The following is a 20019-nucleotide window of genomic DNA, read 5'->3' as shown; positions in this document are numbered from 1 at the left end:
GTAACTGACTAGACCGACTCGTATGCTTACTCGCACCGTCTGAACCCGGCTTTAGGCTATGCATCGACGGAATGGACGAATAAAGAGCTGTTTTATCTTTGAAGTTGAACTGAATAGACGTCTCCCAGCTCGAAGAAAGAGTCTTTTTAAACTGTTTCCATGGCATATTACAGTGGCGACGAGAATTAAGTTTTCAACTTCCCGTGCTTTTCACGACCATCGGTAATTTTGTGCTTTTGGCACGAATTTTTTTATGGAAGGTGTAACAGTGAAATTCTGAAGAATTTTTTTCCCCACTTCACCATTTCCCTTAAGAAACGCGTATTGGTAGAGTGAGATTAAGTGCAAAAAAAAACGGGTTCAGTGCCTGTAGACAAAGGCTTGAGAATACTATTTATTACTCCTCTGTTGTAATCAACTGTGGTAACGAGTGGCAAAACTGCCTTTTATATACCACTAGCTAACCCGGCAAACTTCGTCCCGCCCATTTACTTGATTAATTCTCGAGTAATGCAGAAATTTGTGTTTTATTTGTATGGCAGCCACCCCTAAGAGAGGGGGGAGGGGTATCTAACCACCATAGAAACATTCATTGCACCCTAAAGTTTCCATATGCCTAATTTGGTTTAATTTGCTTGATTAATTCTCGGGTAATGCAAAAATTTGTGTTTCATTTGTACGGCAGCCCCCTCTAAGAGAGAGGGAAGGAGTATCTTAACACCATAGAAACATTTATTGCATCCTAAAACCTCCACATGCCAAATTTGGTTTCATTTGCTTGATTAATTCTCGAGTAATGCAGAAATTTGTGTTTCATTTGTATGGCAGCCCCCCCCCCTTTGAGTGGGGGAAGGACTGTCTATCCATCATAGAAACATTTATTGCACCCTAAAACTTTCACATGCCAACTTTGGTTTCGTTTGATTGATTAATTTCCGAGTAATGCAAAAAATTGTGTTTCATTTGTATGGCAGCCCCCTCTAAGAGAGGGGGAAGGAGTATCTTATCACCATAGAAACATTTATTGCATCCTAAAACCTCCACATGCCAAATTTGGTTTCATTTGCTTGATTAATTCTCGAGTAATGCAGAAATTTGTGTTTCATTTGGGTTAGATTGCACCAAGTCAAGAAAGAAAACACGATATGGTTGTGGTTGACTTTTTGCTGCAAAGCATTTTATTAGAATTTGGTGGGATTTCATCTCATGTGACTCACAATTTTGGTGAAGCTATTACAAAGGAAAGATCCTATCAGGACGACCAGTTAGCTTTAGTTTTTTACCCACTCTAGAATTAATTATATGTATATATTATATTATTTCAACTTAGATATTGAATTCAATTTGACTCACGTAATTCAGAATATTCTTAAATTTAAGATTTCACTTTGAATTATTTAGATAATAGAAAACTTTTGATACGATTCTTCTTTTGATCGACAATTTTTATCCTTTTCAATTCTTTTCTGTTTTGTATCTTCAGTTTGACGTTTTGTTTTCTAATTTTGCTTTGGTTTTTGTGGCCTGTCGAAGAGTGCGTTGCGGAATCGAATCTTCACTGGATAGAGCGGCTGTAGTGTTATCGGTATCGGGTTTTTTGCCGTCACATACCCCCGCCCGTAAACCCATGTAATGGTCCTGATCCCCTGTAGACTCTTGATTGGGTTTACTAACTTTCTCGACGTCCAAAATCGCTAGCTTAACCACCGGTCGCCGTAGAACACCAGTCGCAGTTCGTATCATCGCCTGACGAACTCTCCCATCGCGTCCTGAGAAAACCTGTTCCACACGTCCACGTATCCATTGGTTCCTTCCTGTACCGTTCACGACCAGTACCAAATCTCCCACCTCTATGTTTTTCGTCTCTTCGAACCACTTACATCTTCGAGTTATAACTGGTAGGTATTCCTTCACCCACCTCCGCCAGAACTCGTCAGTGATGTGCTGAGCGAGTTTCCAACTACTCCGCAGGATGGAGCGGTTGCCTGTCTCTACGGGTTCAATTTTAATGCCGGAAGAGCTACCCAGCAAAAAATGATTGGGAGTCAGTGCCTCCTGGTCAGCATCTTCCAGTGGAATGTACGTCAGGGGCCTAGAATTTATCATGGCCTCAGCATCGTATAAAACAGTCTCCAGAGTTTCGTCGTCGGGTTTGCGGGGAGCATCTATTATTGTGCCAACTGCTATTTTTACAGAACGGACAAGTCGCTCCCATGCTCCTCCCATATGGGGAGCAGCAGGGGGAATGAATTTCCAGCTGGTTTGGGAACTGGTGAACGTAGACGCTAAAGCTCTGTTTCGAATGTCGACCTGAGATTGTAGCTCTTTATCTGCACCATGAAAACATGTCGCATTATCCGTATAGAATACGGCGGGAGATCCTCGACGTGCAACGAATCGCCTAACTGCCATAATGCAAGACTCTGTTGATAGGGTGTGCACTACCTCTAAGTGTACGGCTCGAATGGTGAGGCAGGTGAAGAGAGCCACCCAACGTTTGGCCTGATTCCTACCAACTCGAACGAACACTGGACCAAAATAATCCAACCCAACAAATGTAAAAGGTCTAACAAATGCGCTTACTCGAGCATCCGGAAGTGATGCCATGGGTGGAGACTTCGGTTTGGTCTTCATAACGTGGCACCAGACGCATCTCGCCATAACCTTCTTCACCAATGTCCGTAGTTTGGAGATTTCGAAACGCTGGCGCATCTCGTTCACAATTGATTCCTTATTACCATGGCGGAAGCGGCGATGATACCAGTCAGTTATTAGGAAGGTTATAGGATGTTTTCTTGGCAGAATAGCTGGATATTTTGCTTCGTATGATGCAAATTTTGTAGCACCAATACGACCCCGCATTCTCAGGACTCCTCGATCATCTAGAAATGGCCAAGCTCGGTATATAGGACTTGATTTAGCGACGACGCAATGTACAGCATGGGGTGGCCCTTGGGTCTCCTTCAGCAATTTCGTTTCCTCAAAAAACTCGTCTGACTGCGCTATTTTCCACAGCGCTTCTTCTGCTCCTCTAATTTCCTCTCGGGTCAGTACACCTGATTCAGGAGGTAAATTGAGTTTTTTATGTAGAAGATTGTGGATAAAGCGTAAAACATATCCCATCGTACGAAGTAATCTTGCCCACTGACTGAATCGAGTGATGTCGATGATTGGCTCTCTTTCCCAGTGAGTATGAACCGGTCGTAATTCTTCTTCGGTGATTGACACAGACTTTTGTTTTGGCCACCGTTCTTCAGACAACCGCAGAAAACTGGGTCCTAGGAACCATCGGCTGTCAGATTTAATTTCGGATCCATTCTCCCACTTCGTTGCGGCGTCTGCTGCATTCAGTTTGGAAGGTACCCACTTCCATTCATTCGGTTCACTGGAACTCAGTATTTCACCGATTCGGAAACTTACAAATTTGTTGTAACGACGATGGTCAGATCGAATCCAGGCCAGAACGGTGCTGGAGTCACTCCAGAACACTTTTCGTGAAATGGGGAGTGTGTGCTGACTTTTAATAGACTCCATCAGGCGTGTGCCCAGAACAGCCGCTTTTAATTCCAGGCGGGGTATCGAGAGAGACTTTATGGGGGCTACCTTGGTCTTTGCGCTTATAAGCGCAACGATAATGTTATTCTCCGTTAACAGGCGGAAATATGCTACGCAAGAATATGCCAGCTCACTGGCATCTACGAAGATATGTACTTCCAGCTCGTGTGAATTAATTGGAAACGGAGCCGGGAAATAACACCGAGGAATTCTCAATAACTCCAGTTGCGGAAAAAGATCAGTCCACCACTGCCATCGTTTTTGCAGTTTGTTCGAGATAGGATCGTCCCAACCTGATCCCTCGAGCCACGTATTTTGAATGAGTATTTTCCCATGTATTAGAAAAAAGGCCAGAAGTCCCAAGGGGTCAAACAAACTCATTACCACTTTGAGAACTTCTCGTTTGGTAGGAACGTGATCCTTGGCGAGAATCGGTAAAATATCTTTTCGCATAGAGAATGTGTATGCAAATTCATCGGTCTTGGGAAACCAAATCATTCCAAGGACAGATTGAGAGGATTCGCCTCTTACCAAATCAAGTTCTTTTTCGACACCATTTTCCAATTCGCCTATGCCACGCAAGACTTCTGATTTGTTCGATAGAAAATTCCGTATTTCGAACCCACCCATAGCATGTACCTGCTTGACTTCGTTGATCACTGCTATCGCCTCCTTAATTGACGAGAAACTAGCCAGATAATCGTCCACATAGTGATTCAATGTAATGGCGGCAGCAGCCCGGGGAAATTGTTGAGCAGCTTCCGATGCGTTGAGGTTCTTCACATATTGTGCCGACGCAGGAGAACAGGTGGACCCGAAAGTGGCTACGTCCATGACATATACAGTTGGTGGTTCAATTGGAGTGCTACGCCATAGGAAACGTTGAGATTGCCGATCTGGCTCACGGATTTTTATTTGGTGGAACATCTCCCGGATGTCTCCACACACTGCAACGGGAAATTGACGAAACTGACTTAGGACTTGTGGAAGTGGAGTCAATAGGTCAGGACCTTTCAACAGAAGAGAGTTAAAACAGACTCCTTCGGTTTTGGCAGCAGCGTCCCAGATTAATCTGATTTTGTGTGGTTTCTTTGGGTTAGAAACGACACCCAATGGAAGGTACCACACTCGGTTTTGGTTCGTTAAAGATAGTTCTTCGCTTGTAGCCTTATGAGCGTAGCCTTTCCCTTCATAGTCTGCTATCATGGCGTGGATCCGTTGCTTCAAAGGGGGATCTTTCTCCAACTTCCTCTCAAGTGAGACTAACCGACGATACGCCATTGAATAGCTGTTTGGAACCACAGGATCATCAGTTCTCCACAATAGCCCAGTTTCAAATCCGATCGCAATACGCTTAGTAGTTTCCCTCAAGATCTTTCTGGCTCGCTTGTCATCCTCTGATTCTAGTTTTTCTAATGAAATAGTTCCAGTATTTTCTAGAGTAAAATAATCCCGAAGCTGCTCATTTAGCTCCCTATCAGGGTCGGAAACAACACCAACATGGAAGTTGAGGATTGATGCTTGTCCAGGATGGCTAGGAGAACCGCCGTAGATACTCCATCCCAGTCGGCATTTAGCCGCAATTGGATCATTTCGATTTCCTTGACGTATTTTCAAAGGAACTCCTAAGGCAAGATTGTCGAGCCCTATAAGCAGTTTCGGTTGTATAAGCTCGTAGTCTTCTAATGGCAGTCCACGCAGGTGAGGAAATCGTTGGGAGAGCTCACGATATCTAACTGTTTGTGAAGGTAAACGTAGATGGGTAACAGTTCGCGCGTGCAGTGTTTCTCGACGATTAGTGTTACTTTTTCCGGATATTTCCAGTAATACTCGATGAGATTTTCGTTCTTCCCGTTTTACATTTCCCGTCCACTGCAATGTTAGTGGTTCCGGCGTTCCGACCACTCCCAAATGTTCGGCAATTGATTGTTCCAATAATGTGAGTGATGAACCTTCGTCGATGAAGGCAAAAATCGCCTTGGTTCGTCCGTTATTACGCAGGACAACCGGAATCATTCGCAATATGGAATGCGTTGATGTACTCAGAGAAAGGTGACTTGCTGATACATTGCTCGATGTTGTCGTTGTACTATGTAGAAGAGTATGGTGCTTTTGTCTACATCCGTCCATACTACAACCCTGCCAAGACCTGCATGGCCATTTACCGTGGTTATTGAGACATGTTCTGCACAGGTTTTTCTGTTGGACTACCTTCCACCTTTGATCACAATTCAGAGTCACGAATTGATTACAATCAGGTAGCCGGTGACCTTCATGACCACATAAAGGACATGTTTTAACAGGTTTTCGGTTTATTATCGTTGAAGAAGCTTCGTCGACTGGAACAACTTGCTCCGTCGAGTGGGTATGGATAACACCTTTTTCCCTTTTTCTTTTTTCATTCCAGTCTTGCTTTTCGACCCACGGCAAGTCGAAATTGACTGCGCTAGCAGCTTCGATCACTCCAGTCATGAATTGGCCAAATGTCGCGAGTGAAGCGTTTTGATAATTGCCTTTATATATGCCCCAATTAAGTTTCAAATGATCAGGAAGTTTATCGACTAGCTGTTGCATTAAAATTGGGTTGGAAAGGTGATCCTTTTGGTTTGCTCCCACTAGATGGTCTACAAGATTCTGGACAGTCAATCCGAATTGTACTAATGTCTCCAAACGTCCCGGTTTGGGGGCGGGCGATTGTTGTACTTTTTCCAATAATACCCGTATCAACAGTTCAGGTCGACCGTATAGTGTACGTAGAGTCTGTATAACGTGTGGTACGCTCGTAGGTAAAAGCAAACGACTTCTCACCGATTCCAGGGCATGTCCTTTCAGGCATCGTTGTAGACGGATTAAATTTTCCGCGTTAGAGAATCCACATGCTAGAGTCGATTGTTCAAAACTTGCAATGAACACCGGCCATTCTTCGGGGTTTCCGGTGAAGATAGGTAAATCTCTCCCCATCGATTGTCGAGATGCCACTTGAAATTGATTCAGTTGTGGACCAAGCATTGATGGACAGTGCTGCTGAGAGAATGCCATCGTGGGCTGTGAAGACATGGGATTTTCCGGTATACAGGCTGGGAAACTGGAAGCAATAGGAACATTGTTCGAATTCCTAATTTCGAATTGAGGGGGGTGGATCCATGATGACGACCCTGGACAATTCGTTAAGCCTGGATTTACATGATTCGGGAAAACAGTTCGCGTTGTTGTCTGACACTGAGGTACGTGTGTTTGAGCAGCTGTCGCAACGCCACTTGATATGATCGGTGGTTGTAGCGAATTTACTACGCTAGGTTTATTTTGGGACGGGTCCTGATACATAGGTACAGTATTCATACCTGCACCTTCGGTGTTTATTGAGATTGTGGCTTTAGGCTGCTGAGTTGTGCGAACCTGTTTACTCATCGTAGAAGTAGTCGCTGGGTCTTCGGAACACCGGTTTATATGCGAAACGGGAATTTCCTCTTCCTTTGTGGTATCGTTGCGCATAGTGTTTTCCATCGATCTTCCAGCGTCGTTGTGGACATTCAACCAAGATGACACCTTCTCTCTAGAGTCGGGTATTGAACTACTCCTACTGCTTCCCGATGATATTTGACGAATTATTTCCCGTCGCATTTCTATAGACTGCCGCCGGATCATATGTTGATTTTTATTAAATTCCATCTCCTCGGAAATTTGTAACTGTTGTAGTCGCATTTCTTCTGCTACGATTTTCTTCTTTTCATCCAGTTGGCGACGTAACACCTCCATTTCCCGCTTCTTCAACTGCTGCTGTTGCTTCAATTCCTGCTCTTTCAATAAGGTTTCTTCCTCGGCGATCTTCATTTCCTCCTGCAGCAATGCTACTCTTGCACTGGATGCTACACTTGATTGTGACTTCGATTGTGGAACTTTCTTTCCACGCTTAGACCCGCTCTTGGATTTCTGGGACATATGAGCCGATTTATTATCCGACGTAGAAGGTTTCAGAGGCTTAAGCGCTTCTGTTACTGTAGTTTTCGCTTTGCACACTTTACAGATATACGCACGATTTCGCACTGTGTCATCTACACCCGCGCAAGAAAAATGTTCCCATTCGTGGCACCCATCACAGCATACCATTTCTGTATCCGCGTTGTCGGGACGATTACATCCTTTACAGTTGTATTCTGGAGTGTCTAGATGTCTTTCCATCCTTGCTACCCACGTACAAAATTCAAAAAGATTTTGTTGGGTTAGATTGCACCAAGTCAAGAAAGAAAACACGATATGGTTGTGGTTGACTTTTTGCTGCAAAGCATTTTATTAGAATTTGGTGGGATTTCATCTCATGTGACTCACAATTTTGGTGAAGCTATTACAAAGGAAAGATCCTATCAGGACGACCAGTTAGCTTTAGTTTTTTACCCACTCTAGAATTAATTATATGTATATATTATATTATTTCAACTTAGATATTGAATTCAATTTGACTCACGTAATTCAGAATATTCTTAAATTTAAGATTTCACTTTGAATTATTTAGATAATAGAAAACTTTTGATACGATTCTTCTTTTGATCGACAATTTTTATCCTTTTCAATTCTTTTCTGTTTTGTATCTTCAGTTTGACGTTTTGTTTTCTAATTTTGCTTTGGTTTTTGTGGCCTGTCGAAGAGTGCGTTGCGGAATCGAATCTTCACTGGATAGAGCGGCTGTAGTGTTATCGGTATCGGGTTTTTTGCCGTCACACTCGAGTAATGCAGAAATTTGTGTTTCATTTGTATGGCAGCCCCCCCCCCTTTGAGTGGGGGAAGGACTGTCTATCCATCATAGAAACATTTATTGCACCCTAAAACTTTCACATGCCAACTTTGGTTTCGTTTGATTGATTAATTTCCGAGTAATGCAAAAAATTGTGTTTCATTTGTATGGCAGCCCCCTCTAAGAGAGGGGGAAGGAGTATCTTATCACCATAGAAACATTTATTGCATCCTAAAACCTCCACATGCCAAATTTGGTTTCATTTGCTTGATTAATTCTCGAGTAATGCAGAAATTTGTGTTTCATTTGTATGGCAGCCCCCCCTTTGAGTGGGGGAAGGACTGTCTAACCATCATAGAAACATTTATTGCACCCTAAAACTTTCACATGCCAACTTTGGTTTCGTTTGCTTGGTTAATTTCCGAGTAATGCAGAAATTTGTGTTTCATTTGTATGGCAGCCCCCCCTTTGCAGCAGTTACTGGCTGTCGATGGTGCAAAAAGAGTTCATCGGCCTTTAAAGTATTGATGACTTGCCAGTGAGTTTACACTAGAGAAAATTTCATTCGAAAATATTGTTAGCTGCTTCCATCTATCTACTCTGCGCCGTTCAGGAGGTAGGTGTTGATGCTGTGCAGTTTGCTGTTGCCGGTAAGGTATTTGTTTTGGTTCACCAGAACCGATATTTTTGGCTTGTTGGAGAGGATTGTGCTGTACTTGACTACTGGTGATTGCTGCTGTGAACATGTTTTTTTGTTATCATTGATGTGCATGGATGACGATCCGTGGGAAGGGAATGTCCAAGCGGCTGACCTTTTCTTTTGGAGTTTGCGGTGAAACGGGAAGGTATATAGTACGAAGTGCTTGCTTGAAGTAACCGTCTTCATCAAGAAGCATCACGCTTTTTGCCAGACCTGGCCTCATTTTTATCCATTAAATCATGTTTTGTGGTTTTTGTCAGGGTGTCGACTAAAGGGTGTGTCACATCAAATTGCATCACGGAGAAAACGCTGTAGAAATTCGCCCAGTAGACCAATCTTTTTGAAAATTTTAGACAGTGAAATAAAAACTATTAAACAACTTTTGGCATTTTCTTTTTATTCATACTTCTAGCCTAAGCCCGTATACTCGCACCTTCCTCTTTACCCCGTCCATAAGGTTCTGTACAACGTCAGGTTGTTTTTTTTTTGAACAGAAATCCATTTTCTCTTGAAGTCCGACTCCGATTTGACAACTTTTGGGTTCTTCCGGAGGGCCTGCTTCATAATCGGCCAATATTTCTCTATTGGGCGAAGCTCCGGCGAGTTGGGCAGGTTCATTTCCTTTGGCACGAAGGTGACCCCGTTGGCTTCGTACCTCTCCAACACGTCCTTTGAATAGTGGCACGAAGCGAGATCCGGCCAGAAGATTGTCGGGCCCTCGTGCTGCTTCAATAGTGGTAGTAAGCGCTTCTGTAGGCACTCCTTAAGGTAAACCTGCCCGTTTACCGTGCCGATCATCACGAAGGGTGCGCTCCGCTTTCCGCAAGAGCAGATCGCTTGCCACACCATGTACTTTTTGGCAAACTTGGATAGTTTCTGCTTGCGAATCTCCTCCGGAACGCTGAATTTGTCCTCTGCGGAGATGAACAACAGGCCCGGCAGCTGACGAAAGTCCGCTTTGACTTAGGTTTCGTCGTCCATTACCAGGCAATGGGGCTTCGTCAGCATTTCGGTGTACAGCTTCCGGGCTCGCGTCTTCCCCACCATGTTTTGCCTTTCGTCGCGGTTAGGAGCCTTCTGAACCTTGTATGTACGCAGGCCCTCCCGCTGCTTGGTCCGCTGGACGAATGAACTTGACAAATTCAGCTTATTGGCGACATCCCGGACCGAACTTCTCGGATCACGTCTAAACTGCTTAACTACGCGCTTGTGATCTTTTTCACTGACGGAGCATCCATTTTTGCCGTTCTTCACCTTCCGGTCGATGGTTAGGTTCTCGAAGTATCGTTTTACTACTCTGCTGTCCGTGGATTGGACGATTCCCAGCATCTTACCGATGTCCCGATGTGACAACTCCGAATTCTCGAAATGAGTGCGCAGGATTAATTCACGACGCTCTTTTTCGTTCGACGACATTTTTCCAAATTTACGAAAAATTGACAGTGAGCATGGCCAACGTGATCTATACACTCTTATCTGATTATAAGCGAAAGCTGAAGATATAATTCCTAAAAATTAAATTTCTAATGCGTTTTTTCCGTGATGCAATTTGATGTGACACACCCTTTACCTTGAAAATCATGGAATATCAGGAAATTCAAAGAATGTCAGAAGAATTCGTCAGCAATCTGGAAAAAATGAAATTCCGCCAATTAGAAGTTTGATTATTGCAGAAGTTTGAAGAAGTTTGATTATTGCAGTAATTAAAGTTAATGATACAAAAAAAAAGTTGTATTTAACTAGTTTGACTCTGTAGGTTTTTCGGTTTATCTTGATTGCTTTTGCCTGTAGGTGAACTTAGTTCTTCCGAAAGGTAAACAGCGCAAAAGTAGACAGCTTTCACATTCGCGCTGTTTTTACTGGCATTTGGCATAAGTATCTGCAGTTCTTCTTCGAAAACTGTTACATATTTTACATGGTTCATCAAAGGATTGATGGCTTCAAAACAAAGTCGCCAAAATATTGCGACAGACATCTTAAAATTTCGTCTGAGATGCGGAACACTTGTTTTAAAGCTTATGAAGCATTGATGTATCCTTCTTCTTTCCGTGTTTGATACCGATAAAGAATGGAGGGAAACGATTCTAGAAGCTTTTGTCTACTTTGATGTTTGACGGATTTAGGATTCATCAGTGGAGCTCCAGTGGACTTACCATTGAAATAATATTGCTAACATCATAAACAAGTTTGCTCACTACGATCCGAAAAATGAACGACTGGAACATTTTTGGAAAAGACAGGTAGGTTTACGAATTTTTTTTACCAAAAATGGTCTTCTGTCTCTCACGTGGTAACCCCAACGAAAGGGGGTTTCCATGAATAGCGAATGTTTTTATGCAAACATGTGGGAGGAAACGGTTGTACTATGCGACAAGTTCGTGATGTTATACTTTGGAAGGATAGCATCAATAAAAATGTACAGCTAGTAGTTAGTTCAAGTTCGAAATTCTCTTTTTCTTTATCGTCATATGAATCAAAGTTAATAAAACGGCAACGGGAAACAGATGCGAAATGTCGTGAGATAAAATGAAGAAAATTTTGGAAAACACACAGGACGGAGCCGAAAGATTGCAAGAAAAAGCATTTCGTTAAAATCGAAACAGTTTCATGAATTCTGTGAGGTGCGTAGAAGAGAGATTAAATGCACAATGCCCTACCCCTCGCAGCTGACAGTATAACAGTGATTTTGGTGTTATATCATAGCAGCAGTAGTAGCACACATGTCACATCATTTTCTCCTTCAGCAGACAACGGTCGAATAGGTAAGCCACACTTAATATTTCCTCTCTGTATCGGGTGATTTCACTGTAGGCTTATACTACCGGCATTGAGGAACCCTTGCAGTGAATATCGGAAGCTCCACATTGGCGATCCTGCCGGACATTTTATGTTTTTTGGCAAAAAAACAATACATTAAATATTCAGTGAAATCACCCGGCATAGAGGAAAGAAATTCAAGAAAATGGCATTGTTGGGACAACCGCCTGTGAAAATAAATGGCGTGTCGCGACAACCGCCTGAGATATTGCGTGTTGAGATAACCGCTTGGAAAAGTGACGTGTCGGGACAACCGTCTGAAAAAAGCGTGTTGGGACAACCGCTTGGAAAAAGTGACGTGTCGGGACAACCGTCTGAAAAAAGCGTGTTGGGACAAACGCTTGGAAAAAGTGACGAGTCGGGACAACCGTCTGAAAGATTGCGTGTTGGGACAACCGCTTGGAAAAAGGGGCGTGTCGGGACAACCGCCTAAAAACTGCGTGTTGGGACAACCGCTTTTGAAAAAAATTACAGGAGGTTGTGTCCAAGATACGACCGCATTGTTGACGTAGAACTACGCTGTTATTTTATATAAGTCGCTTGTTTATATCTTCGGATATCATTCTATAACGCTTTGGCGCACAATCTTAACGTCTGCTTCGCCATAACGTCAGTTTAATGCATTGATGCATCCTCAAAGGCACTAACGAAGCCCTTATGATGACGGAAAACAAACAATGTTAACTGCTTGGAAAAATACTGAATTATGCCACACAGCTTGTACCCTGCAGTAACACCCTTCGAAGCGAATTCGCTGATGAGTTTGTCAAGAGCGACCGCCTTCACCACCAGCGGGGAGAGCTTGATTTGGTTGCTGCCTGGGTAACGGCGTTTACATGTTCGACCGACGCGCCGAAATCGCCTACTTCGCTGTTGTTCGATGCGGTGTCACACTCGCGAAGGCTCGTTCAGTGCGAGCGCTTTTCACTGCACCAACATCGCGTGCATCATTAGATGACGCTTACCTCGAAATTTTATTGCCCCTGGCAATGCGTTCGTTTTTTTGCAGGGCTCGAGCCTGCCTTCCTCTTCTTCTTGCTCATCACAGACTACGCGAAGTGTCCAATTTATGACGCGGAAAGGAAGGAAGGAAGAAAGGTCTTGTATTATAGAGACTTTAAACTTTTGCAGTTCATTCGTCTCTAGCCTTGAGAAAGGCCCTTTGAAAACTCTACTCTATTTACTCCAGCGCTACCACCTCCACCCTCTTGCCTTGAGAAAGGCACTCGATCCCTCGCCGTCCAGCTCGTCCAGCAACGATGTTGACCAGTCGGTGTCCACACAAAGAATGGACGCGGAAAGAAAAACACACGATACAAATAACGCCAAAAACGAACTGAAAAAAACACACGACGATATCCAAGTTGGATTACCACTGGTGGGGTCCAATCTTAGATCGAAGCGCAGCGAAAGCAAAGTGAACTGGATTGCTCAACAGTCCGATGCTAAATGAAAGTTTGCCTCAGCGAGATCCACTGTTTATACTCTAAGCAAAAATTCCCCTTCATTCTTCTACTTTTTCTTTGTTCACGGAGACTTGAAATCCTACGACTTCCCCTCCGTTGGTCGTCGACAAGTTGCTCGTTACTGACTGCTCTGTTCGGGAAAGCACACAAATGTACAAGCAAATGTATGGGAGAATGAAAACGCTAAAAGTTTTCATGATTTTTAACCATTTACAAACCAGGGAATTCTAATGTATAGCATATTAAACAAATCTTACGGAATTTCCGATTCGTTTAGTATGCAAATCGCCAAAATCCTTTCGCGGCAAAAATAGTTATTAACGTTAACTTTATTTCATAAAAACGTGACCTGTTTTCTGATTTGGCACCCTTAATGAAAGACGTAGTTCTACGTCAAAATGGTATGTCGAAGAAACCACCCAATATCGAAAAGAAACAACGGAAAATGCTCGATCAGTAACAATAGTTCCCAGGAAACAATATTGTATGCACTGAAGCAGATGATAGCTGGAAGTGTCGTGACATTCCGGCGTATGAAGCGATGACAAGTAATACGAACGTCCGATGAGATCAAATCCAACCTTTCTCATAAAACGTACCTGCAAACAAAATGTGGTTCAAAGTGGTTTTAAGAGTGGTTCAAATATATTGGAAGCTCTGAGATCGCAGCGTCTCTATCCAACGTGTGTGACACATTCAACGGTCACAACTGCTTTATCTTTCAATGGGTGAAGAATTGCAGGGTATTGTACGATCATGTAAGTTGAGGCCAAACCTGAAGGAAGGTCATTGCTACACAACTTTTGTTAAGAACATCGAAAGTCATTTTTGATCAACAATCGACACTGCGGCTGAGCACGAAGCATTTTCGTGCACGCGACAACGATCAGGAGAATCGATTATGAGCTTCCATGCCAGACAAATGAGAATGTACGTCTTTGTGAGTATATTGCAGCAGATCAGAAACGTTTCGTCAATGCGCAGTTGTTCAAGGACATGTTCAACCGCGAACTTGCTAGAATTGCTAGCACATTTAGTGGCGAAGCGAAATTCATCGTACAATCGGCAACGAGAGACGGAGTGTATCAGATTGATACAGCTTGGACGGGAAACGAATAAAACAGAGAATTTAGACTAAAGAATATCGTGCTAGCATTGCTTTTTCTAGGAGTCGTCGGGAACGTTGTTCCAGATGTAATAGGAGGGCGCACCGCAACAGGTTCTGCCCGTTATAAAATTGAAATGCAGTAAATGCGGTCAACTTGGGCCGCGTCCTGCCGACTGAAACGCGTTAGAACGCAGAATTCAACTGCAAAAGATGAGACAACCCAATTGGAAGTGGAAGCTTTGTAGTCAGGAAAGTGGTCGAAGTATCTGAGCAGATTTTAAGCTGTCTCGAATGACCTATCCATCAAGAACGGAATATTGACAAAACTCAAGTGTGCGAGTGTGGTGACCTGGCATGGCCACAGATGCTGATCAATGGGTCATGCGAAACTTGTGCCACGAATGGTAGACCGGTGAAACCAACTCCAATGCAAAGGATATTCTCTACTAAAACGGTTTGAGAGACGATTTCGCTCGATACCAATGGTGAAGAATTTGAAAGCTTTTTTCGTGGAAGAGGAATTCAGACAATATACTCTACACCATTTTTCTCACAACAAAATGAGCTAGTCGAAAATTTTATGAGAATTGTTAATGAAGCAATGTCAACCGCATCGTCAATCGGGAACAACTACAATGATGAGCTGCAGGCTGCAATACAGCCACATAATGCTGCTGCCCACTCAACCACCAGAGCTTCTTCAGAGGAAGTTATGCTAAAAAAGAAAAACCAGGGTGGTTTGGCACTATTGAACCGGGGATAAGCACATATTAATGATATTAATGAATTTTGACAGTTGGTTTGTTATTGAGTGCGTGCAGTACTTGTTTCTATCGCTGCGTGTTGAGTACACAGATGTCACCTAGACAGATTGTCGTCATTTTTTTTTCCAAACCTATAAAATATGTGGACATGTGGCAAACTGTATTAGTGATAGATAGAGTATCCAGGTCAAAATTGACCGTGAGGACTGTAATCAGAGGAAATTCACGCAGCTGAATATTTTTTATAACATTTTTTTGAGTATTTCGTATCGTAGATTGAAAAAAAAGAAATGGAATGACAGACAAAAGATAAAAAAAACGAAAATCAACACAAAAAGAAGAAGGAAGAAGGAAGATGTAAGGTGCGTAGAAGAGAGATTAAATGCACAATGCCCTACCCCTCGCAGCTAACAGTATAACAGTGATGTTGGTGTTATATCATAGCAGCAGTAGTAGCACACATGTCACATCATTTCCTCCTTCAGCAGACAACGGTCGAATAGGTAAGCCACACTTAATATTTCCTCTCTGTATCGGGTGATTTCACTGTAGGCTTATACTACCGGCATTGAGGAACCCTTGCAGTGAATATCGGAAGCTCCAAAAAAAATGAATATCGGAAGCTCCAAAAAAGGAAAATGATTCATTCTGTACTAGTGTTTAATGCTCCTTCAATATAACTTCGAATTGCAATAATAAATCTATTTTTTTTTAAATCTTTAACGATAATTCTCAGTCGTCGTTCAACTCAATTAAAAATCAAAAACAATTCACTCATTAGAAGATATCGACGGACGTTTTTAAATTTCAATGTTTAAGCTAACTAAATGTTTAAGGAACTACAGTAGTGAATTTGATTACTAGTTTACATCTGGATTTTTTCTGAAAAATTACTGGAAAATCAGGGAATATTTTTTAGGGTGTCGACTCCCTGTTTTTTCATCGCCCTCAAAAATTAGTCCATTTTTCATGTATACGTTGAATAACGATATGTCAAGAAATGACAATGCCAGTCTCTCGCGCGAAACGCATTCGAGGTACTTAAGGAATGAATACTCGACCGTGCAGCACTCGCTGGCAGCTCGATTGTTTCATTCGTAAAGTTGAAGTATATAACGAAATAATGGAAGATTTGGAACGCCTCTAACACGACCATCTCTTGACAGATTCTACGTATCTATCACAATATAGGAAATTATATTTTTTTTAAAAAACTAAACTAAACTAAAAAATGTCAAACATAATCTGAACGAAATTTCTGATTGGTCTAATCTGTGCTCCTCAAACTGTACCAATCGAAACGTAAAACTAACGTAGCAGCGAAGCACAATTTTGAAAATATCAATAACATTGCGAAAACAATCGTAATTAACCAAGAAAAAGAAACAAAAGAAGTTTTAGTTTCCACAAAGCCAGCGGGCAGCCAATAGATTGTTGTAACTGTTTGTTACTGTAGGGACGTAAATAAATATGATGTGTCTTATATTTGTAAAATCGAGTGAACATAGTGGCGAGCCTATACGGCGAAGCATCACGAGGATTGAGAGAGAGGGAGAGAGAGAGAGAGAGAGAGATAGTTAGCAATAATGCAGCGAAAATGGGCGCTGTTCAAAGGATTGAAAGAAATGAGAGAAGGCTCGAAGAAGAACCCGCTAAATAAAACGGGGCCTTTTATATTCAAGCGTGGTGTGTGACGGACGTTTGTCTAAAGTTCGGTCGAAAAGTCTGGACAGAGTTTTCATCGACGAACTCACGGTTGACCGGCACACCTTTCATCCTAGTGGGCCTCCACAACGCCTAAGGCTAAAAGACCAGCGATAACCCTCTGGCCGGGTTGGCCATAAGCACCGAAGAGGGCCCCTCTCGACCGTGCCATTCCGGTATCGTCCTGGGCTTGTCGATTGCCGTCAAGGAGGAAAGACGTCGAGCAACGGTCAACCGTTCACGTGTCGACTAGCCGTGGACTCCAGCGCTGTGGAACAGCAAACCTACGAATCCGACAACGCATCCGCCAGCCTCTCTCGCCATCTCGGAACAACACACCAAAATCAATGGAAATAAACCAAAATTTGTTGAAATTTGTTGATCAGTCTGTCTCTTTCACGCTTCAAGCTAATAATTCCCCTTCTGCTTTCTTCCGTACTGTTTTCATATATTCGCTTCCCTACCAACTTAGTGACGAAACGGCCTCACCTTAGGATATACCAAGGCGCGTAGAAGTATATCCAACTTGCTAGAACCATCTTGGAAGTCTACTGTGTTTTGTTTGTAAACAAAACACAATACGCTTGTACTCAAGCTCGCTCGTGATCAGTCTGTCTCTTTCACGCTTCAAGGAAATAATTCCCTTTCTGCTTTCTTCCGTACTGTTTTCATATACCGCTCCCCTACCCAACTTAGTGACGAAACGGCCTCACCTAGTACGATAGACCCGTCTTGGGATATACTTCTAGGCGCCGTGATTTTACGTATCATGAGAAGCAGGGGTACGACTAAAACGTCAAATCCCTCATATTGCCAGTGTACACAATATTGCAACTCGGTCCGGTTATATAGTCGAATAGGGGCTAACTTTAAACTCCATGTTAAATGTGAACACCTTCATGTGAAACCGAAATATGAAAATCGTTCATGCAGTTAGAAATAAAGCATACTATCTCCGTGAGTTCAACCATTTCAATCCTCGCAAATAATATGTTGGTAAACAAATGACGCCATATTGATTTTGATTTTGGGTAGCCTATATTCCATTGATATTCCCCTGATGAGAAAATCTCCTGGCATCCCTGCTTATCGTATCAATGTCATCATCTGTCATCAAGTTCAAGTCCAAGCGTGATTTTCTCTACAGTTTTTCATCAATTTATTCCCAGTTAACAATGAAACTTAAGGCAATTCAGCTGTTTTTAGCCGTTTCTATATCAATAGTCTGCTTTGACTATGCCAGCGCAGAGGGAAAGCTAAAAATCGGCGTGAAAAAGCGTGTCGAAAATTGTTCCGTGCGTACAAAGAAAGGCGATTTGGTCCACATGCACTATACGGTTTCCACCCTTCGAGAAAATACATTACAATGATTGCTCACTTTCAGTTATATTTCAGGGAACGCTTGAGGATGGAAGCGAGTTTGATAGTAGCATACCACGAGGGCAGCCGCTATCTTTTACTCTAGGCATGGGGCAGGTGATCAAAGGCTGGGATCAAGGACTTTTAAACATGTGTGAAGGAGAGAAACGGAAGTTGATAATCCCCCCGGAACTAGGCTATGGAGAACGCGGAGCCGGAGAAAAGATTCCACCAAACTCGGTGTTGATATTCGAGGTAGAGTTAATGAAAATCGAACGCAAGACGGAACTCTAATGTCATTTTAAAAAAAAGTGAAATGTGATTCAATAAAGCATTTATTCCGGTTGCTTTAATTGGGACAGATAAGTATTTCACTCTCGCATATTTTTCTCTTCCTAAATCAGTCAAATTAAATAATTTCTGTCACGCTTGTTTCTGCAATCGGGAGTAGCTCAGAAATCCCAGTATCTTTTAGCGATCCTAATACTTTTTGATTGCCTTTCGAATTAGAGCCAGCCGTTGTTTGTGAGCTTCGGTGACGGTGGCTCGCTTATAGGGTCTTAACTCGTCAGTTCCAAAACCAGGAATCCACATATTCCAATTGCGTTCTACAATTCAAGGATAGAATCAAAAAATTGAGCTTAAGTTCATCGACAACTCACCGAGGTGCAGCTGTACATCTCGAACCTCCACCTTGGATACTTTCCTATGTTTGGCCAATAGACATGCCGCATTCACGGTATTTTCAACAAAGTCGTCCGCAATCTGTAGCAATAATTCTTCCACCTCCTCGTCCAGTTGTTCTGTGGGATCAATTTCCCTTACAAGCTCCTGCAAACGCGGCTTCGTCAGGATCTGCAAATTATGATGGGATAACAAATCAACACCAACTTGCATTTCAAAGAAAAACCTGCGTTGCGATGTCCGAGACACCACTGGTGCCACTGCTTGATGCCATTGACATCTTTACGCTGCCTCCGGGGATAGCAGCTCCGGTTCCTCCTGTGATTGCAGTGAGCGGGCTGGCCTGCGAGGGTGATGTCATGTCCTGATCAAAGTCGACGTTCTGCTGATAATCGATATTATTGCCTATTGCGGACATTTTATTCGTTTTTTGGTTTTGTTTATGAAAGTAAATTTGGTGAAAATAGCGAGATAAGCCGCCAACACAGAACCCTGAACAAATCAAGTGCTTTGGAAACACCGGACAGCCTTTTTGACCAGTTTGGAATCGGATCCAGAAGTAGAGGTACCGACTATGAAGGACAGCGCCGCTCCGGAAGAGGTGGAGCGCATTAGAGAAAGATAAATAGCGCTCTTTGTCGCCGTGTATAGAGTGCTTCCGAAAAAACGGACAATAGTCCAATAGATCCTAACAGTCCCAATATGTACAAACAAAGTGATATATATTAAATACGGGTAGAACAAAACACCGGAGCACGAGAAAAATTAATAATAGAACCTTTGTTCCTCGGGGAAAGCGTTCCAAAGCGCCACTGATAGATGATGGGTGTGATATTCGCTACAAGCTGATCCGAACTCGCTTGAAGTTTTGTGTGTTGATGTATTGGTGAGAAGTGGATAGGCATTTGTTTGCTGCACATCAATGTATCGCACTAAGGTGGAACAGTATGCGAAGTATATTTGTATTCGTACACGATAAAAAGGGTCGTCACCGTTCGTGTTTTTGGCCAATACATTGATTTACCTCTAATTGGACATCTCGCTAATTCACTGAGAGAAATAATTAGTAGACATTACGAATATTTTGGTACATGCTACCAATCTATAGTCATTTTCTACCGTACTAATAAACA

At 42.7% G+C, this 20019-nt stretch overlaps 3 protein-coding genes across 5 annotated transcripts; 1 reads left to right on the top strand and 2 right to left on the bottom strand.

Moving 5' to 3' along the window:
* Positions 1–1479: 1479 nt before the first annotated feature.
* LOC129774431 (uncharacterized) lies at positions 1480–7734 on the bottom strand. The gene has a single exon (XM_055778168.1). It carries the CDS (start codon positions 7732–7734, stop codon positions 1480–1482), a length of 6255 nt encoding a protein of 2084 aa, XP_055634143.1.
* A 10207-nt stretch (positions 7735–17941) lies between these two features.
* LOC129776587 (peptidyl-prolyl cis-trans isomerase FKBP2) lies at positions 17942–18568 on the top strand. The gene is made up of 2 exons (XM_055782313.1): positions 17942–18180; positions 18239–18568. The coding sequence occupies exons 1-2, from the start codon at positions 18019–18021 to the stop codon at positions 18494–18496; spliced, it is 420 nt and encodes a 139-aa protein (XP_055638288.1). The 5' UTR covers positions 17942–18018; the 3' UTR covers positions 18497–18568.
* LOC129776583 (transcription initiation factor TFIID subunit 12) lies at positions 18520–19803 on the bottom strand. Of its 3 annotated transcripts, none has more exons than XM_055782308.1 (4): positions 19665–19803; positions 19113–19268; positions 18865–19057; positions 18520–18810 (listed from the first exon to the last, which is right to left on the bottom strand). In XM_055782308.1, the coding sequence occupies exons 2-4, from the start codon at positions 19245–19247 to the stop codon at positions 18683–18685; spliced, it is 456 nt and encodes a 151-aa protein (XP_055638283.1). In that variant the 5' UTR covers positions 19248–19268; positions 19665–19803; the 3' UTR covers positions 18520–18682. The 3 variants fall into 3 exon arrangements, with proteins under 3 accessions (XP_055638283.1, XP_055638284.1, XP_055638282.1); XM_055782309.1 differs by having other exon boundaries at positions 19113–19271; positions 19665–19756; XM_055782307.1 differs by having other exon boundaries at positions 19113–19731.
* Positions 19804–20019: the final 216 nt, after the last annotated feature.

The sequence above is a fragment of the Toxorhynchites rutilus genome, chromosome 3 (assembly GCF_029784135.1).
Source record: "Toxorhynchites rutilus septentrionalis strain SRP chromosome 3, ASM2978413v1, whole genome shotgun sequence".
Classification (NCBI taxonomy): Eukaryota; Metazoa; Arthropoda; class Insecta; order Diptera; family Culicidae; genus Toxorhynchites; species Toxorhynchites rutilus.
Note: the sequence above shows the minus strand (reverse complement) of the source record. Positions and strands in the feature narration are given on the sequence as shown.